Source organism: Quercus suber, unplaced genomic scaffold (genome assembly GCF_002906115.3).
Source record: "Quercus suber isolate HL8 unplaced genomic scaffold, Cork oak 2.0 scaffold_103, whole genome shotgun sequence".
Lineage (NCBI taxonomy): Eukaryota > Viridiplantae > Streptophyta > Magnoliopsida > Fagales > Fagaceae > Quercus > Quercus suber.
This window is the reverse complement of record NW_027069568.1, coordinates 848238-874467: the sequence shown is the minus strand read 5'-3', so window position 1 is coordinate 874467 and position 26230 is coordinate 848238. Positions and strand designations below refer to the sequence as shown.

At 38.7% G+C, this 26230-nt stretch overlaps 1 protein-coding gene across 1 annotated transcript; it reads right to left on the bottom strand.

Annotated features, from left to right (window-relative positions):
* Window positions 1-8500: 8500 nt before the first annotated feature.
* On the bottom strand, window positions 8501-10576 carry LOC111993098 (large ribosomal subunit protein uL22c). Its single transcript, XM_024024957.2, has 2 exons — window positions 10233-10576; window positions 8501-9008 (listed from the first exon to the last, which is right to left on the bottom strand). Exons 1-2 carry the CDS (start codon window positions 10465-10467, stop codon window positions 8635-8637), a joined length of 609 nt encoding a protein of 202 aa, XP_023880725.1. The 5' UTR covers window positions 10468-10576; the 3' UTR covers window positions 8501-8634.
* Between the last annotated feature and the right edge of the window lie 15654 nt (window positions 10577-26230).

Genomic DNA, 26230 nt, shown 5'->3' with positions numbered 1-26230 from the left:
GTGGGCGGTGGAGGAGTAGTGGTTCCGTATTCTTAACTGCAAGCAGAAGTCCCAGAAGGAGTCGTTGTCGAATTGCTTTCTGTTGTCCGATACTAGGACTCTAGAGATTCCGAATCTGCATATGATACATCGCCAGACAAAGCTCCGTATGTTCTTTTCGGTGATGGTGGCCAAGGCTTCCACTTCCACCCACTTCATAAAGTAATCAATGCCTACAACTAGAAATTTCAGTTGTCGTATTGCCGTAGGAAACGGCCCTATGATGTCCAATCCCCATTGAGAGAACGGCCACGGCGCCGCCATTGGGGTAAGTTCTTCAGGTGGTTGTCTGATGATATTGCTGAATCTTTGACATTTGTCGCATCTTTTCACATAAGCCTCAGCATCTTTCTGCATAGTTGGCCAAAAGTACCCTGTTCGCACTAGCTTGTGCACTAATGATCTCGACCCTGACTGGTTTCTGCAGACTCCCTTGTGCACTTCTCTCATGACGTAGTCTGCTTCTTCTAGGCCTAAGCATCGTAGGTGGGGTCGAGAGAAACCTCTTCTATATAAGACATTTCTTTAGAACGAACCTTGCTACTTAGACCTTCAGTTTTCTTGCCGCTTCCTTTTCGTCCAGCAGTGCGCCACTCTTCAAGTAAGAGGTTAATGGCGTGGTCCAATTGCTTTCGGTACCAAGCTCTTGTACCTCAACAGAATTTATAAGTGGAGAGAGCTGAACGAAGGAGAGTACATTATCAAGGGCGGCCATATGCTCGGCTGAAGTGGCCCTGGCTAGTCGGTCAGCTCGCTCGTTTTCTCCACGGGGGATCTGTATGACTTCGACCTTCAGCTCATTTACCCTCTTCCTTACTTGGTCTAGATACTTCTTCATTCTTTCGCCTTTACACTCGTAGTCCCTATTTATCTGGTTGGTCACGACCTGAGAGTCACAGTAAATAACCACGTTCTCGGCTCCTGCAGCTTTGGTGAGGTCAAGCCCTGCTACTAAAGCTTCATATTCCGCCTCATTGTTGGTGGTGGGGAATTCAAGACGAACCATACACTCGATTATGTCTTCTTCAGGTGACTGTAGCACAATACCTGCTCCCTTGACCTACCTGTTGGAGGATCCATCCACATGTACGCTCCATTGGGGAGATTCTTCTACCCCCCTGTCCTTGCCATTTGTGAATTCAGCTATAAAATCTGCAACGATCTGTTCTTTCATGGCGGTTCGCGGGCGATACTGGATGTCAAACTCGCTTAACTTTATAGTCCACAGGGCTAGTCATCCGGCAGCTTTCGGGCTACTCATCGCCCGTCGCAAAGGCTTGTTAGTTAGGACGACCATCGTGTGGGCTTGAAAGTATGGCTTGAGTTTGCGCACTGTCGTAACCAGCGCAAATGCGAGCTTTTCCATGGGCGGATATCTATCTTCAACTCCGCGTAGTGCCCGGCTAGTGTAATAGACTGGCTTTTGTACTCTGTCTTCTTCTTTTATCAAGGCAGTGCTGACGGCGGTTGGGGAGACAGCAAGATAGAGAAAAAGTTCTTCACCTGGCTGCGAGGGACTCAGCAGTAGTGGGGAGGAGAGATAGATTTTTAATTCTTCGAACGCTTGTTGGCATTCGGCAATCCACTCAAAGGATCTCTTCAGTGTGCGAAAGAAGGGTAGGCATTTGTCCGTTGCCCTTGATACAAACCTATTTAGGGCTGCTATTTTGCCATTGAGGCTTTGCATTTCTTTCACATTTTTTGGTGGTGCCATCTCTACTATAGCCCGGATTTTGTCCGGGTTGGCTTCGATGCCCCTCTGCGACACCATGAACCCTAGGAACTTTCCTACCATTACCCCGAATGCGCATTTTCCCAGACTAAGCTTCATGTTGTAGGTTCGCAGAGTGTCGAACGTCTCCTCGAGGTCCTTCAGGTGATCTTCCTCCCTTCGGCTTTTCACCAGCATATCATCAACGTAGACTTGAACATTCCTCCCAATTTGCCGTGCGAACATCTTGTTCATGAGCCTTTGATACGTTGCGCCCGCATTTTTTAGACCAAACGGCATTACTTTGTAACAGAAGAGGCCTTGGCTAGTTACGAATGAGGTTTTCTCTTGATCGGCTTCGTGCATCCGGATTTGGTTGTATCCGGAAAAAGCATCCATAAAGCTTAGCAGCTGGTGTTGCGCTGTAGAGTCTACTAGAGTGTCGACCCTCGGGAGGGGGTAGCTGTCCTTTAGGCATGCTTTATTTAGGTCGATGAAGTCTACGCACATCCTCCACTTCCTGCTAGCCTTCCTAACCATTACTACGTTCGCTAGCTAATCGGGGTAGTAAACTTCCCTAATAAAGTTCACCTCTTATAGCTTGTGGACTTCTTCAACTATGGCCCGGTCTCTTTCTGGGGTGAACACCTGCTTCTTCTGTCGGACGGGTGGAAAGGAAGGCGACACATTCAGCCTATGCACTATGACTGACGGGTCTATTCCGGGCATGTCCTCGTGACTCTAGGCGAACACGTCTCGATTCTTCTTGAGGAAAGTTGTAAGTTCTTGTCAAACTGCAGGAGTGGCAAAGGTTCCAATTTTTGTTGTCCGATCAGGTGTGGAGTCATCAAGAAGAATTTCTTCGAGTCGCTCTATGGGCTCTATCATTCTCCGGTGTTCTTCTATGTTCATGGTCTGAAGGTGGTCTTCCATTTCCATCATGGCCACGTAGCACTCGCATGCGACTACTTAGTTCCCGCGTAGTTCTCCTACTTCATGACTGGTAGGGAATTTAATCATCAAATGGTAGGTCGAGGTCGTCGCTTTCCACGAATTGAGGGTAGGTCGCCCCAGGATGGCGTTGTAGGCAAACGAACAGTTTACCATGAGGAATGTCACGTCTTTGGTGATCTGTTGAGGATAGTCGCCTACCGTCACTGGTAGGGTGATCGCACCTAAGGGGAAGACCCTTGTTCCTCCGAAGCCGACAAGAGGGACATTCGTTGGAATTAATTGCTCTCTACCGGTTCTCATTTGCTTGAATGCCGAGTAATACAAGATGTCTGCCGAGCTCCCATTGTCAACCAGCACCCGGTGCAAGTTGTAGTCCCCCATTCGTAGGCTGACGACTAGTGCATTGTCATGAGGATGGTGAAGGTCTCGCGCATCCTCCTCCGAGAACCTGATGATGGGACTTTCTCTCCTTGTTGTTTTTGGTACCAGGCTTGTTAGCTGGACATTCTGGACCATCCTGAGGTACGTTTTCCGAGCCTTCTTGGATGACCCGGTAGTCGTTCCTCTTACAATCATTCTTATGTTACCAATGGGAGGTCGGGGACGGTCATTATCCTGTCGCTGGGGCTGCTCTTGAGGCGATGGATCCGTTCTTTCCTTGCCTCATGAACTTTTGTAATTTTCCTTGTCTTATAAGGGCCTCAATTTGCTGCTTTAAGTCGTAGCAAGTACAAAATAGGTTGGTGTCTCATCCCCAGGGAGGACATATCTTAAGAGACATTGTGTCTCATTTAAACTCTTTTCAGAGTTGCTCTTTCTCTCACGTTGGTAGGCAAGGCAATGCGGTTGCGCATGCTTTAGCTCAAAGAGCTAGATTATCTTTTCCTTTAGAAGTTTGGAGGGAGTCTGTTCCTTCAGCCATTTCTTCTTTTGTATTGTCCGACCTTCGGGTCTAGTTTTTTTAATGATGAATTACCTTCTTTCTCAAAAAAAAAAAAAAGTCGTAGCAATCAGCTATGTCATGACCGTGGTCCTGGTGGAAGCGATAGTATTTGTCTTTAGAGCGCCTGCTAGGATCTTCCTTCAGTTTTCCGGGGAAGGTCAGGGTTCCTTCGTCTTTGATTTGCATTAGGACTTGATCTATTGGTGTGGTTAATGGGGTGAAGCTTGTGAACCTCCCTCCTAGGGGCTTGGGACGCCTTTCATCCGTTCGGTCTCCCGGCCTTGGTCTTTTCCGCCCTTGGTCCTGTCGCCTGTCTTTCTCTCTTTCTTGGTTTTTCTTCTCGAGCCAGCAGTACGTTTTCAACATTCATGTATTTGGTGGCCCTGTAGAGCACTTCCGACATGGTTTTGGGGTCATTTTTGTATAGTGAGAACAAGAACTTACCCTTTCGCAGCCCATTTGTGAAAGCTGCTACGAATATTTTGTCGTCGGCCTCGTCAATCAAGAGCGCTTCCTTGTTGAATCGTGTTATGTAGGATCTCAACGTCTCGTCCTCTCATTGCTTGATGCTCATTAAGCATGCCGTGAACTTTTTGTACCTGTACCCCCCAATAAAGTGGGTAGTGAACTGGGCGTTTAGCTCCTTGAAGGTGCTGATGGAGTTCGGCGTCAGACGGCTAAACCATACCCTCGCGGGGCCTTTCAGCGTTGTAGGGAAAGCCCTACACATGATTTCGTCCACTACCCCTTGGAGGTGCATTAAATTTTTGAATGTCTCCAGGTGATCCAGAGGGTCTTTCACCCTGTTGTAACTGTCTATATGGGGCATGCGAAACTTACGTGGCAAGGGGTAGGAATTGACAGCTGTAGTGAACGGTGAATCGGTGCGATTTACTAGATCGTCAAGGTCACTGGATACCCATCCTTTGAGGGCGTTCATCATGACCTCCATTTCCTCCTTTATCGCCTGTATCTCCGTGGCAACGTGTGGTTGAGTCGCATCCGTGAGGGATGGCATACTGAGATTCCGTCGCTCTGCTATGCTCGGAGCGTTACTACCTTCTGGCCCTTCTCTTTCTCTTCTATCAGCGCTGGTGCCTTCTTGGTCCTGTTCTTGAGTGCCGCGACCTGTATTTCTCTAGAGTAACTGTTCCTCCAAGTCGTTGTTTTGCTTAGTGAGGCGCTCCACAGCTGCAGTGAGGGTCCGCACCTGTCTCTCGAGTGCATTTTGGAGTGGTTTGTCTCCTAGAACGTTGTTGGTGGTTGCCATTGAGCAAGTAAGCACCATGCAACTCTTTCGTCTGGGAAGCGATAGTATGGCTTACAAGTCATAACAAACGATGCTCTCTCTCGCGATTCCACAGACGGCGCCAACTGATGATGTCAAAAAACTAACAGTGACTACAGATACTGCACAGAAAACACCTGCACAACAACAAGGAGATGACTATCGAGAGCACCGTGTGATGCCGGCCAAATACCCTCCGAAGGTAAGTTAGAATTTCTTTCAACTCTAGAGTTAGAGAGGGGTTGATTATGCTACCTCAATTTGTGAGGGTATTGGGCTTTTATAGTAGTGAGGATTGACTTTCCTCCTTGGAGTGAAGCTTTTCCTTATGGAATCCTTATAAGCGTGGATTGCGGGATCCTTTCCTTATAAAACTCTAATATTAGGCGTGGAATACAAGTAATTTCCTTATTACTCAGGTGGTGCCAAGTCATGGTTCTACAAAGAACCGTCAGCCTCAGGACCGTCAGCTTGCCTTATCACCACAGCCATGTTGGCGTCAGTTCCTTGCTACTTCTAGGGTGGCCGTGAGTTTCGGATTACCGTCCATTAGTTTCAGCCTTCAGCTTTTCAGTTGGCTAAACCCGTCAGTTTTTAATATCTATGTAATTTAACATTGCTCCCATTTCAAAAGATGATGTGATTAAGGTGATGTGATATATTTTGTAATTTTAGATTACGGTAATCTTAGGGAAAAAAAAAAATCAAATGAACCAAATACCTTAATGTCACATTTTCGTAATGTGCATTACATTAAAGGGGCGTTTGGTTCGTCATGATGTGTTATTGATGTAATGTACATTACCTTAATATGACATTTAGGTATTTGGTTCATTTATTTTTTTAACATTACCATAATTTAATATTACAAAATATATCACATCACCATAATCATACCACCTTTTTAAATGAGGGTGATCTTACATTACTTATTGATGGGGATATAATAATTTATTGAATTCACAAAATTGCCAATACTAAAAAAATTATTTTACTCATGAGAATTATTAAAATAAAAAAAAAAAAAAAACCTCTAAAATACCCCAAAACCTCAAAAATGACCAAAATACCCTTAAAACTGCCAAAATGACTGAAATGCACAACGAATATCCAAAATACTCCAAAAACCTCCAAAATGACCACAATACCCCCAAAAAAAATTTAAAATGACCAAAATACTCTCGAAACCTCTAAAATTACTAAAATACCCCTAAACCTAAAAAATGACCAAAATACCCCAAAACCTAAAAATTACTAAAAATACCTCGAAACCTCTAAAATGACCAAAACTAACACTCTAAACTAAAAAAAAAAACAAAACCTCTAAAAACAAAACTAAAAATCTCTCAAAACTTATAAAATGACCAAAATACCCTTCAAAACTCAAATGACCAAAATATCTCAAAACCTTTAAAATTACTAAAATGACCCTAAAACTTCTAAAATGACCAAAATACCCCCGATACCTCTAAAATGAGCAAAAATACCTCAAAACCTCTAAAATGACCACAATACTCTTGAAACCACTAGAATGACCAAAATACTCAAAAATATATAAGATGACTAAAAATACCCCGAAATGACTAGAATGGCCAAAATGCCTTTGAAACATCTGAAATGACGAAAATGCCTCTGAAACCTCTAAAATGATGAAAATAATCCCGAAACTACTATAATAACCAAAATACGTCCAAAATCATTAGAATTTCCAAAATACCCTTGAAACCATTAAAATGATCAAAATACTCCCAAAAATTCAAAACAACCAAAAATACACTGACACCTCTTGAATGACCAAAATAACCTTGAAACCTCTAAAATAACAAAAAATACATTAAAACCTATAAAATGATCAAAAATGCCCCAAAACCATCTTAATGACTAAACTACCTCAAAACTTTTAAACTAGCCTAAATTACCCAAAACCTTCGAAATAAATAAAATTTTCATTTAGTGTTTTTAGGGGTATTTTGGTCATTTTTGATGTTCCAAATTATTTTTGGTCATTTTAGAAGTTAAAGAGTATTTTGGCCTTTTTAAATATTTTAGGATATTTTGGTTATTTTAGATATTTCAATAAAATTTTGGTCATTTTGAAGTTTTAGGGGTATTTGAGTCATTTTAGAGGTTTCAAGTTTTTTTGCTCATTCTAGCAGTTTCAGGGGTATTTTGGTCATTTTGGAGATTTCAAGGCTATTTTGCTCATTTAAGATATTTCGGGATATTTTTGGTCATTTTGAGGTTTTGAGAGTATTTTGGTTATTTTAGTGATTTTGGGGGTATTTTGGTCATTTTAGTAATTTTGGGGTATTTTGGTCATTTTAATTAAATTTAGGGTATTTTTGGTAATTTAGAGGTTACATGGGTATTTTGGTCATTTTATAGATTTCATTTTTTTTTTTTTGGTTGTGTGTGGAATTTTTAGGGGTAATTTGGTTATTCTAGGTTTTTCTAGGGTATTTTTTGGTTCAAGGGTAATTTTTGCGTTATTTTCAATCAATTTGTTATTGAAATAATTATAATTATTTTTAAGAATGTTTATGAATCAATTATATGAATGTTACATTCTTAGATTATGATTGAAATGTAATTTAATGAACCATAGACCTTAATGTCACATCAAGGTAATGTGATCACATGAATCTTTTTTTTTTATAGAGAATTTCAACTTATAGCATCTGCTCTTAAAGATAACTCTTTATCATCAGATTAAAACATCAATTAGTTTTTAGTGCAAACAAAGATTAAACCCCAAATCTCTTATACAGCTATCAGAAACTTTACTAGTTGAACTAATTGGAACCCACAATGAATCTAAGATTACAATGATGTAACATTACACCTTGATGTAACATCAAGCGACAGAATTGCACAACTCGTAGATTGTTTAGGATTGTCAGCTACACTAATCATCAAATGATGAGCAACAAAACATACAGGGTCAAAGGGGTTCAGACCCACAACAGTCCCAGTAAAGAAAAACTTGGCTAGAGATAATTCATGGTACCTCTAGAATTCTACACAATTTCGAACTTCCTCTATGTAGAGGGGTAAAAGGACTTGAATCAAAGGCAAAGCCAATTTTGAAACGAGCCATACAAAATAGTGCCAACATAATATGAAAAGGGAGGGCTATATTATTAATATACACGTTAGCAAACTCTTTTCCTTTTGGTTCACACAAGTTTGAGCAATTTTTGTTGAATCACATTTTGGTTATGCAATTTTGTAAAATAATTCAGGAGATATGATAGGTTTAAAAACATGGATTACAGTTCTTCTGAAGTTCCAAAAGAATCTACAACAGTTGCATGTCTTTCAACATTACAAGCCGAACATCTCAGGTTGAACTGGTATTAAAAGTCGAGTTGCATGCCTTTCAAGGGCAAAGCCAATTTTAAAACGAGTCATACAAAATAGTACCAACATAAAATGAAAAGGGAGGGCTATATTATTTAATATACACGTTAGCAAACTCTTTCCCTTTTGGTTCAACAATTTTGAGCAATTTTTGTTGAATCACATTTTGGTTATGCAATTTTGTAAAATAATTCAGGAGATATGATAGGTTTAAAAACATGGATTGCAGTTCTTCTAAAGTTCCAAAAGAATCTACAACAGTTGCATGTCTTTCAACATTACAAGCCGAACATCTCAGGTTGAACTGGTATTAAAAGTTGAGTTGCATGCCTTTCATAATCACAAAGATGTATCTTTCAATACAACAGTAATATGACAAGAGCGCCTTCTTATAGGATGAACTCTCCCACGAGCTTGAGGTCTAGCTTTTTTCCTAGTAGGACCCTCATTGACTTCAGCTTTACTAACTATTAAACTTGCTTCATTCAAACCCATGTTTTTACTAGCATTTGCTGCTGCAGAATAAACCAATTTGAGAATGGGATCACATGCTCGGTAAGGCATGAGTTCCAGTATCATAAGTGATTCCTCATAGGAACGCCCGCGAATCTGATCAATTGCTCTTCGTGCTTTGTTAGCAGACATAGGTATGTATCGACCAATTGCGCGTGCTTCTGCATAAGAATCCTGCTTTCCCTTCTTTGTCACAATGCCTGTAGTATTTCATAAGCATATGAAACCTTTTATTTTACAAGTACATGACAATTTGAGACTAACTTCTCTGTTCTATTTCCATTAGATTATCCAACTAGACTTATCATACACAACAGCATGAATACTTAATAGTAATATATGGGCATACTGAAAAATATGAATCATGATTTCTCCAACATTCTCAGACATGTTCTGCATATAAATAAGCGAACAGCATTAAATACCTCTTCTATTAAATAAAATCAAACTTCTCATAGGAAAGCTTCTAAGCGATTAGTCCATCTAAGCAAGTGAATACAGATTAATACTAAATTGGCTCAGGAAACCGTTAGACGAAAGCAGTCAATAAATTACACATCAGGGATAAGTTGAGCTAAATTAATTAAGCCTTCTACATTTCTCCATTTTCATTCAAATGTGTTATGAGGAGTTGGAATTTACACCTTCAGCCTCATCATAATATACCTCAGAAATCACCTTTTTGAGTGGCTGTCATCAAGCATCATTCCTTAACCACAAACCTGGACTTCGTATTCAGCAATTTAAAAAATAATAATAATGGAATCACCTCTTGGCTGCATTAATTACAGAATGAGGGTACTTCCTTAGTTGCAGATTGATCATCTAATATCTCCAATGCTAAGAACCTAGGAGTCATTTTCCTTTTAGTAAATGATGAAGTACAACCAAAGAGAGGCATGTGAAGATTTTTCCTTCTCAATTTCGGTCACTACTAGCTTATAAAGCTAAACCAAGTGCTTATTATTTCCAAAAAATCATAGGTTTTGGCATACGAACAAACAGGTGGACAGGCAAAGAGTAGTATGTTAACATGTAGATCCAAAAAGCAATTTGCATTTTCCCTATTCTTCAATTTATACTATTCCATCAATCCCCATTATTATGGTAAAGTTATCAATCTTTTAGCAGTTGGCAATGGAATCATCCACCCCTAGGCTACAAAATATCACTCTTCTAGCCACTACCCAGATAGGATATTGTCTAACAACCTTCTTGGACTGACCATTCCATCCCAACTTCCACTGCAGCATGATACTGATACTCCCCTCATCACATTCACACCTCCTCTATAGGCTCATCACAATCAAAATGGTTTTGTTATGAATGCCTATCTACAATCACTTGGGACCACTTTCATTGGGTGGGTTTTTTTTTTTTTTTTTTTTCATATGGAGGGAGCAAATGAAAATTTCAATACCTACCTTCAGATTGAGGTTGAGCAGTGGCGCGAGGGCGAGTGAGGAGAGGGGCGTAATGGGTATTATTGGGAATGAAAGTAGTAGTTTTGAGCGTTAAAAGGTCATTATTAGGCTTTGGGAATCTCAGTGGGTGAATGGATGTAGTAGTGTTGGTGTTGGTGTTGGTGTTGGGATGAATCTGAGAGTTTTGATGAAAGAGAGACAAGCGAGACATCGCGTGAGAAAGAGTGAGAGCCATGGCCACGAGCTCAGTCAGACAGCGCAGGATAAGGTTTTTGCTTTTGGTTGAGACGGATTACAATTTTACAACAACATTCACAAAAGTGTCAAGTGTGTCAACTCGTGTGCCAGTGTATTTAGCGTGGCTACTGGTTACCGGATGAAAAATAATAATATATATATATATATATATATATTGACTGAAAAGGTAGAAAAAGAAAGGGGTGCAAAATTGAGGACTTCCCAGTGATTGTTTTAATCAAAGGAGAAACCGAGATAAATTTTGAGTGATAAGTTGTTGTTAGCTATTACTTGTGAGCAAAAATATAATTTAAGTAATGGTTCAAATTAAAACTAATAACAATTTAACATTTAAGATTTTATTGTGAATGTGATGTAAAAATATTGTGAAGGTAGCATTTCTTTAATGAAAATGGTAGAGTATTAAATACTTTACCATTTAAATTAGTTGTGAAAATTTTCAAAATTTATCGTGAATGTAGCATTATTGTGAAAAAATAAACGGCATTAAAACTAATAGTGAAAAAATAAATGGCATTAAAACTAATAACAATTTACCGCTTAAGATTTTATTGTGAATGTGTTGTAAAAATATTGTGAATGTAGCATTTCTTTAATGAAAATGGTATAGTATTAAATACTTCACCATTTAAATTAGTTGTGAAAGTTTTCAAAATTTATCATGAATGTAGCATTATTGTAAAAAAATAAACGGCATAAAATATAAAAACAATCATATGAATAGGGGGGGGGGCAGTGCAAACAAAAAAGTTTCTCTGACCTAGGGGTGGCGCTTCAACCCTAGTTTTCAGTAGAACGTCGTGCTTGCTCTTAGGCAAGCTTTCTTGTTCTCGTCACTGCTTTAGCCGTGAGTGAGAGGGTTTTGTTGGTTTTTGTTGAGTCATGAAGAACTTGGCAGGGTTGTGGGAGCAGCTTTCTCTGTTTAAGGAGGAGGGGGTCTTTGTACAAGTCTAAGGCAATGGAAGGGGGGTCTGGACGTGTAGTTGCAGCAAAGTTTTTCACTCACAAGGCTCTGAATATGGAGGCTATTGCTAGGACTTTCAAACCCCTGTGGCGCACGAAGTTGGTGATAGGCCAAACACGTATTGACCCCTTGTAATGGATTAATTGATTAATTAGCCAAGTTTATTAATTAATCAAATTAACATGCAAATGCGTGATAGTACAAAAAAATCACCAATTAAACTAAGTATGCAGCAGAAAATAAATTGACACTGTGATTTGTTTATGAATAGGAAAAACCTACACGGCAAAAACCCCATCAAATGATTTTAAGGTCACCACTCCTGAGAATCTACTATTATCACAACAAGCAGTTACAAGTAAAAGAATCTCAGTACCTTATACCAACCTACAGTTGAACCCTTACCCTAATACCTAATTAGACTTGCTCTGTAATGACAGTCTCTCCTTTTCAATGCACGGCTCCCAGTACGTGACTAACCAATTGTGCGGATCCCAGTACGCAACTTCAATCATCAACTAGAGAAGGTTGTTAGCTGCAAAGTTCTTCAGTTCATCCAGCAATGAAGATCAAGAAGCTCCTTGGTTACAAAACCCTATGGTGCATAAACATAGCAGCTTCTTCACAAGAAAGATGAATTGGAGCAAATTTTGTTTCCGATCACAATTTGCTTGAACAAACTTTGTTCAACACTTATGCAACTTGTGTCCACTTTGATGGCCCTTAAAATAATCCTTTTATATGTCTAGGGTTGTGAGGAAAGAAAGCTCAAATACATAATCACGGATTGGAGTCAAAACAGAACTAAAACTCTATTTTTCATAAACCTTGACAGATACCCTATCTGTCGAGCTGCTATCGAGCCACCAGCTTCAACAGCTTTACAGGTCTCGATAGATAGCTAGCTGTCGAGTTAGCTATCAAGCTTTAATGAATAATACTTTTTGCACTTGAATTTTGGACAGACTTGCATAGTTTTAACACTTGAACTTGAAACAACTTTCTTGAAATATTAAACACATCCTAGCTCAATTACATAAAGTAGTGACATATGTTCATAACAAATGAATCATTTTTGTCCTAACAATCTCCCGCTTTGGCAATCTGTGATAAAACAACAACTAACAAATGAGATATGAGAGAAGTCATAAATCACTCAACTCATATTCACTTGTTGAATACAATAAAATCTATACAAACACAAGCTCTTGAAAACTTTGTAAGAAGAGAGTTTATGGTAAGTGGACTTTGACAACCTGTGTTTCTGAAATACTTTAAACAAAACTCATCAAGGCATCTTTGTGTGAAAGAGAAATAATAGATTGCATACAAGTAATAAAAAACATGTGTATAATGAAAGAAAAGAAACAACACATGCAAGGATAGGTGAAAGAAACACATACATTAATATATATAAAGAATATAAGTACAATGTATGTCAAAACCGTCATAAGACCATTATACAAGTTATGATGTATATGAAATAGAAAGAAAAGAAAAAAAATACATCAAGTCCTCACTACATCCCTCAATGTGCACTCTCCCCCTAACAAAAATCTCCTATACTAACCCTTCCCCTAAGTATGACTACTATCATAACCATAACTACTCCCCCTTTTGTCACGAGTGACCAAGGGTAAGGGCGTCAAGTAGACATCTCATCAGAGCTAGAAGAACTAGCATCTCCATCCTCATCATCATCATCGTCCTTGAAAGCCTTGGATGCCTAGGGAGGAGGAGAGGGAGACTCCACAAAGCCACCAAGGCAAGCCTGCGTCTAGCAATACGGCTGACATGGGTGTTCACCTGACATAACTCATCAGTGAGAGTGTCAACGTGAGCATCCATGTGCTGAAGTTGCACCATGATTGCGTCAAGGGTCACACCTCCTGCAAAAATAGAGTAAGCGGAGGTTGATGGAACTGAAGGAGTGGGAGGAACTGCCATACCGGACTGCCTTGAATGAAACTATGCCTCACTCCATTTAACGGTAGTGACGCCAATGGCACATAAAATAGAGAAGTGGTCGGAAATGGGAAAGGGAACAGAAAAATGATGTAAGATTCACGTGATAGCCAAAGGGAAGACGAGCTTATCATGGGTTGCCGAATCCCTATAAACATCTATGATAGAAAGAATGAAATGAGAAGGAAAATCTATAGTGAGATGTTTAATCAAAGAAAGAAAAAATTGAGCAAGCGACTCTGTAATAGAGTTATAATGAGAAAGGGGGTGCAAAACAAAAGTCATTACTATGTTCATGATTCTAGGACCTTTAGCTAAGTTCGAACATAAAGTAAACTGATGATCAACCCAATCAACGGGACGCTCATAAAAAGCGGACATTAACTCGTCTTTGGACACAATCCTCAAACGCTCAAAAACCAGGGTAGTCAGGATGCTCTACCTTGGGACACAGAGCACATCGGATACCAACTCCGGTGTGACAACAATGTGCGTACCTCGAATGCGAGTATGAAATTGTGCGGATCCCAATACACAACTTCAATCACCAACTAGAGAAGGTTGTTGGCTGCAAAGTTCTTCAGTTCATCTAGTGATGAAGATCGAGAAGCTCCTTGGTTGCAAAACCCTACGGTGCACAAACATAGCAGCTTCTTCATAAGAAAGATGAACTAGTTCAAATTCTGTCTCTGGTCACAATTTGCTTGAACAAACTTTGCTCAACACTTGTGCAACTTGTGTCCCCTTTGACGGCCTATAAAATAATCCTTTTATATGTCTAGGGTTGTGAGAAAAGAAAGCTCAAACACATAATCACGGATTGGAGTCAAAACAGAACTAAAATTATGTTTTTCATAAACCTCTACAAATACCCTATCTGTCGAGCTGCTGTCAAGCCACAAGCTTCAACAGCTCTGCAGGTCTCGATAGATAGCTAGCTGTCGAGCTTTAACGAATAGTACTTTCTGCACTTTAATCTTGGACAGACTTGTATAGCTTTAACACTTGAACTTGGAAAAAGTTTCTTAAAGTATTAAACACATCCTAGATCTACTCAAATACAAGTAAAGTGTGTTCTGTCAAAGGATTAGCCAATTACAGAAAGTAGTGACATATGTTCCTAACAAGTGAATCACATATGTCCTAACAGTTGAGATTCGAAGTTAAGTATGTAGGTAATCACATAGTACTTTTTGTTTTCGGTGATGAAGTTGACGTTGAAAGAGTTCTCATGGGGGAGCCTTGGAACTATGATAAACACCTGGTCTCACTTCGGTGCTTGGAAAAGAATGTTCCCGTGAAGGATTTGGAGTTTAATTGGACATTTTTTTAGGTGCAACTTCATGATCTTCCTTTAGGTGATATGCATGTTCAGCTTGTGAAATTGGTAAGATCATCAATGAGGTGCAATCCGGGTTTAAAGAGTGGGGTTCTCAAGATGGCAGTAGCTATATGTGCATTCGAGTGCAGGTGGACACATCGAAACCGCTCTATAGGGGACGTAAAATCTGTTTTGAGGATAGCAAGGTTAGGTGGGTTAGATTTAAGTAAGAAAGATTACTCAATCTGTGTTACTGGTGCGGGCTTTTGACATATAGCGATAAAGATTGTGATCTTTAAGTGTGAAGTCGCGAAAGTTTGACAGAGAATGATTAGCAATTTGGTGGTTGGTTGAGAGCTCCAGAGACACTACCTAAGAAGTGTTTAATGGTAAAAGTTGAGGGGTGAGATAGGGAGGAGGTGGGGGATGAAAGGCCTTCCACTATGGTTCATGATAGTGATGACAAGGTATATAATGAGGTTGACGATCATGGTTTGTATAGGTCTAATGTGGTTCCCATAGGTCAGGATCGGAGTGAGTGTGTGCTTGTGGATGGCATGGACATGTCTGCACATCTCGGTGCAAAGCCAAGTAGTCATAATGTGGATTTCCAGGAAATTCTTAAGGAGATCGATATGGGGTTGTCCAAGTTTACGTCTGATCCTCCACTAAGAACTCTAATTGGTTTGGCACTTCCTTTTGATGATTCTAGGAGTTTAGAGGTCCAGTAATCTTCAGTCACAGAGGGTAGAACTCTCTTAGGTGGGCAGATTTGACATTAGAAGCAGTTGGGGCGAGAACTTGCTGCTACTATGAAAGAAGGTGGTTCGTTTTCTACGAAACGTGGTTTCCAAGAGGGTATGGAGGTGGAAGATGATTTAATTCCTATAAAGAGACATTGTGCTATTATAAAAAATTTTGAAACAGTGGAGGCTGTTGATCAGCCTCGTCGAGAGTAATGAGTTGCTTAGCTTGAAATTGCCGTGGGTTTGGGAACCTACGTGCAAAAATAGAGCTTAAAGATTTAATTCAAGCTCAAGCTCCCTTAATTTTTTTTATCAGAAACTTGGGCTGATAAGGAGTAGTTAGATAGGTTGAAGTATAAGATTAAGTATGTAAGTTTATTTGTTGTTCACAGTCCAAATAGAGGGTGTGGTTTAGCACTTCTGTGGCAAAAAAGGGTTTCGGTTTGGGTTGATAGTTTTCTGAATTTCATACTGATGCTTTGATTAATGGTGGTATTAAAAGCTCGAAAATGTATTGAAAACACAAGGGCTGTTTAGACCCCCAAATTAAAGTTACGGCTCGATAGATTTTACTCTAACTTAATACTAAGTGCGGAATAGAGTAAATGTGAGTGAATAAACAAACAAGTTACTCTAACCCATAATCATTATAACACAGTAGTAAAATGAAAGGTAAAAGAGTAGGGAAGAAGAATGTAAACACAAGATAACATGCCGATGTGTTATCGAAGAGGAAATCGAAGAACTCGGCGAAAAACCTCTCCGCCGCCTTCCAAGTGGTAATCGATCCACTAGACAATCAGTTGGGATACATGGGTTAGCAAAAGACCCTCCAAGCCTAATCTACTTGATGTACCTAAGCCCTCCAAGCTCCTACTCCAACAAGACTTCTCGGAATCATGTCTTGTCTAGCTCTCCAGATCTCGCAATACGCCTGATTGCATCCGCCAAAGCCTGGCTTCTTTCAATACTTCTCAACAGCACCCAAACCTCACTAGATACTCTGAAAGGGTGTGGTAAGTGTTTGGACTATCAACCTCTTAATGGTATGGAAATGGAGAGGTAGGAGTTAAGGAAAATCCACAAGCAATTGTGTAGAGAAATGTGGGTATAACAATCTCTAACTCTCAAGGTTTGTGGCTAAGGTTTTCTCTCAGAAGCACTCCTCAACATCTGTGGGTAATGTGGATAATGTGGGTAATGTGTGCATCAGAAATGATAGTTTAGAAAAATAGAATGTTTCACGGGTGTCTCACGAGAGGCCTGACCCGTAAGCTACTTGCGAAACACAACTGTCTCCATCCTATCCTGACTCTTCACATTCCAGTCATGTGCAGGGCACATGCATCATTTAGCGGGTTGCTTAGTCATGAGCTACACGCGAAAACTCTTTAGTCTTCAATTTGCTTGAGTCTTCACATTCTCTCTCTCTCTCTCTCTCTCTCTCACAACCTTTACAATTAAATCGTACAAATAATATAGGGTATAAAAGATTAAACATAATTATAATCAAATTTGGCACAGAATAAAAGGCAACAAAACATATAGTTGTAAATTATAACTTTACAATCTCCCTCTTTGGCTATTTCGTGACAAAACCCCTAAAACAGACTCTAGACTTAAATGTGAGTTTGGGAACAATGGCAAAACTCACTCACACTTAATCTAGAAGCTGTGAAGCACTTGCACATATATACTTATAACTTGAAATACTCGTACACAAACAAAACTTTCATTAAGCTTATGACAAGTTGAATACATGGTACATACATGACCAAGTAAAATGCGATCAAGTTTGTAAATACTATAAAACATGTAAGCATATCTTAATCATACAAGAATAGTCATTAAAGAATGACTACAATAAAAATTTAGCTAGTAAATGCTCATCCGGACACATAATGCAATTTAAGATCAATCACAAGGATCAATTGCATGTCCAACACTCAACCAATGCAAAATACACGAAGTATTTGCATCTAGGAAATAATATCCTACTAGGGTACAAGAGTGTGGTACTTAAGATAGTTTAGCAACATTTAAAAGTACTAAAAAAAAAAAAAGCTACAAAGCATTGAGATAAACACATATATTGAATATAAATTGAAATTAAAAATAGAGTACTTATGCTTTAAAAGTAAGCAATAAAAACAACTATCCAAGAGTTATAAATACTAAAACAGTTTAAACCAAACATAAATAAAGTTAAACCGCCTGAATGAACCAATGTATTTAAGTCTAAACTCTATCTGAGTTTTGCTCCCCCTAAGCTCCCGTTCAAAAATTTCTCCCCCTTTTTGACCGAAATGGCTAAAGAGGCTAGAATTGGTCGGACTTTGAATTTGATCCATGTGCCATGCATAAATCCTCGATCTGTGAAGATACCACAGTGATCTGACCCTGGATATAGGCAAACTGGTTTGCGGTGTACTGCATATGGGAGTCAAGCATGGTAAAAATTTAGTCCACTCTAGCTAGGAGGCAATCAAGTCTATCTGATCCTCGTTCTGATGCTAAAGATGATGGCTGATTTGAAGACTCTGGAGCAGTGGTGAATCTATCAATCTCCTCCTCTATGTCATCACCCTCTTCCTCAACACGATCCCTTGGAATTGAAGGCACACGGGTTTTGGAGCCTTTGATGTGAGCTGTGCTCCGAGTCACTGTATGTGCACCAATGGGATAGTCTCTATGAACCACAGTTAGACCACTTGGAAGTTTCAACTTTGCCTTTGCAATGAGACCCATAATGAGATAGGGAATGGCATGACTGTTCTGGAGTTCCACTTCTCAATGCTCTTGGTCAAGAGATGGAAAATGTGTCCACAAATATCAATCTCCTTGTGAGTGAAGAGATCATACAAGAAGATTGTCCTTAGACCAAACAATGTCGTCAAGTTGGTGACCGGATACAAATTATGGATCATCACATAAGCAAAAGCTCTCATCTCTGGACTGAACGAAATTGTGTTCATAGACTTATTGGTTGGTGTGCCCCCAAGAATCTTTACCATTTCCTCAATTGATTCCAGATGATCATCATACTGGACTATGATTGGCTGTGAAGGTGGATGAACTTCAAGAAAGTCTTGGATTGAATCTCTTGTAATCACAAATTCCTTGTGTCTCACCCAGCAGTTAGTGTGGTCTCCATCCATACTGGCATTTGAAAAGAACTCTTTAATGATTTCCGAGTATACATTTCCACTCGGAGTTAACAGCTTCATCCATGTCCTCTCCTTAAACACATTAGGAATGAAAGTGCCTCAAAGGGTATCCAATTAGACAACTCTCTCCATAATTATTGTGGCACGCTTGTAGTAGTCATTGTAAGCCACATCTGCCTTAGTAGACTTGAAGTTCTTAGAATCTGTGTGAGCACGTTTTGATGACTTCTTGGTCACAAAATGTTTGGTAGGAGACATTTGCACATGTACACAGACCACAAAATTTGATTAGATTCAGGTTAGTCCAAAATCAAAGTAACAATGCTAAAAACATAACATAACAAACTTAAAACAGCATGCTATCAGTGCTAAACAATGTAACTATGATCAAAATGCAGGAAATAATCAATAGTGCATGTGTGTGCATGTAAAGTTGTGATTTACAACTATGTTTTATGTTGGCTTTATTCCATGACAAAAAGTGTTGTAATTGCTTTAATTCATTTCCTTGTAATTTGTGAGATTTTATTGTATTGGGTTTAGTATCAAGTTGGTGAAGACTTAAGCTTTAATGAAGAATCAGTGGATCTTGCAAGTGTCTCACTGGAAGCTAACTTGTGAAAGAGCCATATGAGCAGCACATGACTGGAAGCTGAAGAGTCGTGCCAGGTTGTCATTTTCGTGAGTGTCTTGCGGGTAAGGCCTTCCTGCGAGATAGTTGCGAAACATTCTGCTTGGAGGATTTTAAGGTGTGACTTTCTTACCTTTCACCTATACTATATATACTCTCATTACCCACAAATGCAAAGGAGGCCATTCAAAGAGAAAAAACTAGATAGGTTTTCTACAACACACACACACCCATCTTTTTGAGAGAGAGCTACTCATCCTTAGTGAGAAATCATTGTAGCCTCTTTTCCATCCCTCTCCCATTGTCATACTTTAAGAGGAGATTTGTACCTAAACACAACCCACACCTATTCAGAGTGTAGAGAGTATTTTGGAGTTTGCGAAGCTTTGGGGATTTGCCAAAAGAAGCTGATGAGGCTTGGTGGATTCAATTGGGCATATTGCGAGATCTGAAAAGCTAGACAAGACACGGTTCCGAGAAGACTTGTTGGAGTAGGAGCTTGGAGGGTTTAGGGACATCGGGTAGATTAGGCTTGGAGGGTTTCTTGCTAACTCATGTATCCCAACTGATTGTCTAGTGGATCAATTATCGCTTGGAGGGCGGCGGAGAGGTTTTTCGCCTACTTCTTCAGTTTCCTCTTCGATAACACATCGGCGTGTTATCTTGTGTTTGCATTCTCTCTTCCCTTACTCTTGTGCTTTATTTTTATTGTTGGCTGTTCATGTTTATGCACTAGAGTAGTATCGGTTGTTTGCGCTTCATTTACTCTTGTTTCCACACTTAGATAAGTTAGAGTAAAATCAACCGAGCTGTAATCTTTTAATTGGGGGTCTAAACAGCTCTTGTGCTTTCAACACATTTTCGAGCTTTCAGTGTAGCTGGTGATGCATGGGGTGTGCCTAATGGGTGCCTAATGTGTGCCTAAATGATGCATGGCATGGCATTGAGGCACAAGTTGGGCAAAGTGTGTAAAACACACACCCAGTGATTAAAACATGTCAAGCATGTTCAATCAAGGGTAAACCTAAGCAATGAAACTCATTCGAGTCCACTACAACACAAAGATGTCACATGGACATTCTGTCAAACACATAGCATGCAATAATGCACTACACCGATGAACAATGCATGAACATAAGTAAAGACACCTCAATAAATGTTTAGAATGCCACACGAGGCCAACACAAATACACACAAACCAAATAGGACTCAGCCCAATCAAAGATTTGAAGAAATTTTTCTTAAAATTAAAAATCCCAACCCTTTTTTCGAAAATCCCCAAATTTTGAAAACCTAAGTTAATTTCTACATAATCTAAGATAAAAATGAAAAAAATGTTTTAGAAAACATAACTTGATGTTGATTTTGCTTAAAACACTCTTGAAAATGATGGGATTTGAGTGAAAATTAGTTTTGGGTTGAGAGTGGTTCGAGAGAGATAAGGCGACGGAAAATAAAGAGTGTTTGAGAAACTATCACATCTACCTTATAAAACTGAAAACACGCGTTTTTCGTGGGTTAGGCAGTTGCGATATTAGTCGTGAAAAACATCACTAAAGCATGAAAGCTTTCGCGAGAAGCTTTTAGTCGCGAAACAGTCATGAGACAGTCGCGATAGCCTCTGTATGAAATTGAAAAATTTCTAGTTTTTGCCTAAAAATCATTTTACGAGAAGGGTCTAGTCACAAAAATGCTTGTGAGACAGTCGCAAGACTCTCTATATGAAATTGAAAAAAATTTATTTCCCTTAAGCTGGTTTTGCGGGAAGCTCTAAGTCGCGAGCTTCTTGCAAAACTGCCTCTGAACTAGTTTTTGAAGAAAAACACACAAAATACATTTTGAACAAAAACTAAAAACACGAAAGTATAAAATTACTTTAACAAACATATAAAACACTAAAAAATCTTTTTGTGTTTGATTAGCAAGTACTTGAGCATACACATCACATTTGAACATGTACAATCACACAAATGAGATAAACAATAATTGAACCAAAGTCTTGTGTGTTGTGGGTGAGTATCAAATGTGGAATAGTCCTTAGACTAGAGTGAAGCTTCATTGATCAATTCAATCAAGTCATACACAATTGATACTCAGTCCAATGGATTATCTCAATTATAGAAATAAGCATATATGACCTCCCTCAAGAGAATGATTACTAAACAAAGAAGCTTTTCATTTGGCTTCTGCATAAATCATAACATTTGATCATTTTTGAATAATACATCTCTTTTTAAGATCGGTTCTTGAAATTTTTAATATTGCAACATTGAGAGTTAGCCTTTGGATTTTTGAGCACCATACATTTCAATACAAAAGTCGCTTTCCCTTTTTCTTAGTCAAATACTAATATGCGACAGGCTTTTGCAGCTTAATATCTCTTTTTATTTGGAGATTTACATTTGGTGAGCTCTATTGCAAAAACATAAAAGTAAATGTGGGAAGATATATAGGCACAAGTTTATGCAAGTATCAAGACCATCAAAACTATTGACCAATCATTCATGACAAGCTTGAAGATCTATTTACAACAATCACACATAGTTTTCAAGATTTCTCCCACATAGATATATGTGCATACAAAACAAGCTAAGCTCGTAAATGCACTATGCCATTAGTACAAAAGTACTAGGCCAAACTCACATGTGATATACATAACACAAGCGATCAAACTTTTGGAAAATTTTTCAATTTTTATGGGCTTTTGAATTTTTGAACACACTAAAAAATAGAACAGGTAAAGTAAGATCAACAAAAACAGGTACAAACCAAAACTTGTAAAAGAAACATGCTATAAACTAGAAGTATTAATGCATGGACATAGGAGGTGATCATGCATGAGAACCCTTCTTCACCCACACGCCACGTGTGTTTGGGATAATATCCCTATAGGATTGGGTACGAGTGTTGTGGCCTTCAAACCTTCTAGAGTAGCTTGCCAAACAGGTGGTGAATGCATCAATCTTCCTCATCACATCCTTCACTCTGAGATCACCTTCTTAACCTTTTGATTGCTCAGCAGCCCAATTCCTTTTGTTGTTTCTTGGTCCTCTTGACCTTTGAGCACTCGCATTCTTCAATGCTCTAAGCTTATGACAGTTGGGTCTGGTGTGTCCTTGAATTCCACAATGATGACAAAAATGTTGAGTTCTCAGACCTCTTTGTGACTTTGGGAGTGATTTCCCTTTAGCTTATGATTTGACCACTAATTGGTTACGAGGCTTATTCAACACTTGTTGGTCAGCCACATTTCTATTCTTCTCCGGCTTCACTTTCTTAGCCTTTGTGGTAGCTATCATTGGTTCTTTGGTTTTTACAAACTTCACTTCCTTGGAGAAATTGACAACTGAACTACTCTCTCCAGTATATCCCAATCCGTTTTTGTTAGAGAAAGGTTTTTGATGAGCAAGGACTTCATCAAGCTTCTTGGAGGAGACTCGCTTTACTTTAGCATTGACTTGAACCACCTCAAGCTCAAGAAATTTTATCTTTGAGTAGGTTTTAGCCAACTCTCCATTCAGCGTCTCTATTTCACATTTGGCCTCCTTATATCACACGAGAAGACTTCTATAATCTTCCTCTGCCCTCTTCATCTTTTTAATGGCTGCATTAGCCACTTTTACATATTCACTGGTCTTCTTAACGAGGGAATTGTATGTCTCTTGCAGTCCCACTGTTCCTTCATCTTCCTCATCATCAGACTCCTCAACTATCCCAATTGTGTCCAATTTAGTGTGCTTACCAAGCTTTTCCACTAGCACACTCAAATCATCTGTAGATTCTACATGAGCAATGGTCATGAATGCAGAGAAGTTTCCCTCTCCATCACAGCTTTCATTTAAATCTGCATTAAAGGAATTGGAATCACTGAGAGTAGTGGCATACACCTTGCCCTTCCCTCTAAGATAGTTGGGACACTCCTTCTTGAGATGTCCATGGCCATTGCATTCATAACACACAATGCCTTGAGGGGATTGAGAATCCTTCCCATCTTTCTTCTTAAACTCCTTTCTATCACCTTTGGAGGATGAAAACTTCCCTCTGCTAAATGGTTTCCCATTGTTCTTCATCTTCAGAATTTTTTGGAAGTTCTTTGCCAAGAATGCTAGCTTCTTCTCCACATCATCTTCTTCGGAGGAATCATCCATTCTCTTGGTGATGGTTTTAAGAGCAAGATATTTGCTTGACTTATGAGAAGGCAGTCCCAGCTCATATGTTTGGAGAGATCCAATGAGCTCTTGGATTTTTATCTTATCCAAATCTTTACTTTCCTCTATAACTATGACTTTTGCACGGAAGCTCTCCAGTAATGATTGAAAGATTTTCCTCACTATCTTTGAGTCCTCTGTCTTCTCACCCAAGTTGAACTTGCCAATAACCACCTCATTCAGCTTGCTATAGAATGAGTCGAATGACTCGTCTTCACTCATTTTCAGCTCTTCAAATCGAGTGGTTAGCATCTGCAATTTAGTATCCTTCACCTTTTTCTGCCTTCATAGGTGGTCTCCAATATCTCCCAAGCTTCCTTGGCAACTGTTATGTGTGAAATCCAGTGAAACTCATTTGGAGAAACATCACAAAAAATTGCATTCAAAGCTTTACTTTTAGCGTTAGTTGCCGCAAGTGTTGCCTTATCCCAAGTGGATTTAGCGGCCTCTGACCTAGTCCATCCTACTTCTACTGCATCCCAAACAGTATCATCTATAGAACACAAGAATGCCCTCATCCGGACTTTCCAAAAGGCATAGTTGCTACTATCAAAATATGGTAGAACATTTAAAGATTGAGACCGGTCCATCTCAAACGGGGTCAAGGATCACACTAAGGTAATTAAACCACAGCTAGCGCACCTACTCTGATACCAATTGAATGCTCAAAAATGTGTTGAAAACACAAGAGCTGTTTAGACCCCCAAATTAAAGTTACGGCTTGATTGATTTTACACTAACTTAATACTAAGTGTGAAGTAGCTTCCCATGCTAAGGATTGACCAATTAGTTGATTCCATGGTAGGACACAAACTACTAACGTTTATGGATGCCTTTTCAGGTTATAACTAGATTTGCATGAGGGAAGAAGACTAGGAGAAAATGGAGTTCATCATAAGCTAGGGGCCCTATTGCTACAAAGTGATGCCCTTTGGGCTAAAGAATGCCGAAGCCATATACCAAAGTTTGGTAAACCAAATATTTAGCAAGCAAATGGAGCGAAATGTAGAAGTCTATGTTGATGACATGCTCGTCAAAAACACTAGCCTCTGAACACATGCTCACGTGCGTGCTTAGAGGCTCTTCCATTTGTTTGGGTAAATGTTAATAATTTTCATCCATTATAATTTCAGATTACTACATTTTCCAAGTACAAAATAAATCCTAGGGTTGTGATGAAAAATTATTTCACATGCAAACACATAATACTCATCACACCCCTAGGTCCTTTTTTTTTTTTTTCTTTTTTTTTGTGTGTGATTGGAAAATGTAGTAATCTTAAATTATAATGGATGAAGATTATTAACATTTACCTAAAAAAATAGAAGAGCCTCTGAGCACATGTGTGAGCGTGTGCTCAGTGGCTAGTGTTCCTCTACGATTGACTTGTTTCATTCTATTCCTTTATGGGCTCCCAAACGAAGTGTAAAAGTTAATAACTTTCATCCATCATAATTTGGAGTTACAATATTTTTCAATTACAAAAATACCTAGAGGTGTGATGAGTGAAAAATGCAGCAACTTTGAATTAAGATAAATAGAAAGTGTTAACCTCTAAAAAAAAAATTAAAAGAGTCTCTAAGCACACAAAAGAATCTTATAAAATTTAAGATGTATTTTATTTTTATTTTTCTAATATTCTATAAAAAAAATTTTTATATTTGAAATTTCAAATGAAAAAGAAAGGTCTAAGAATTAATTTGAGTAACATACTACAATCTATCACTAACTCACTATCTTAGCACCATGCACTATATCAACATCCATTATAAACATCATTAACACTATGCAGGATCCCTCCATCATATCTAGAGTTGACGATGCTAACATCAAGAAGTTGAATGCCGACCATAGTAGAGTGTGGTTTGGTGGTAGGAGTTCTGTATTGTTTGACATAATACTTGGCAAGAGTTGAGCGATTAGAGTAGTACTTTAACGAATGAGTTGTACCCACAATGATAGCCCTATCAAGTCCAAATGGTACACATGGTATTACTCATTATTGTCACGTGGCATGAGGTTGATGAGTCTACACCAAAGACCTTCTTTTTATTTGGGAAAAAAGAAAAGATAAAATCGAATGCCCAACCAATTCACTAAATCACATTTGAGTGTTTGTACATGGCCATATCTTAGTAGTAACAAAGTTTGCTTATAGTTGTAGGATTAATTGGTCTGACCTAAAAGAATTTGATTTTAGTATAGGATTACTTGACCAATTAGATTAATCAATCCAAATAGCTCTCGAATCTCAATCATCTAAGACTAAGAGAAATGAAAAGGCAAATATGCCTGCATTCAATCAAAATAACTTAAATAAAAAAAATAAAAAAAATCATAAAAAAATCTTGTCAAACCAAGCGTGGTTCTACAACTTGACAAATGCATCATTGTTTTTGACTAAAATGTTTTTCTATTTCCATATCCTTCTAGTTAAAGAAAATAGGATAAACAATTACACAATTTTATACAAAAAAAAAAATATTAATATTAATACAAAATGGTTATCTAGATTACGACTTGCATATTCCAAAACCACTCACAATACTTCCATTCTACTAACATTTACATTAATTAATTAATCAATAAATTAGCCCAACAACCCCACTCCAAAAAATAAAAAAGAAATTACATTTTTGAAAAACTAAACCTCATCTTGCCTTTACAAACAATATGATTTCCACGCCTAGCTTCCATGGTTTGTTGTTTTTCCTAGTCTTTTGATCCTTTTCTTAGTA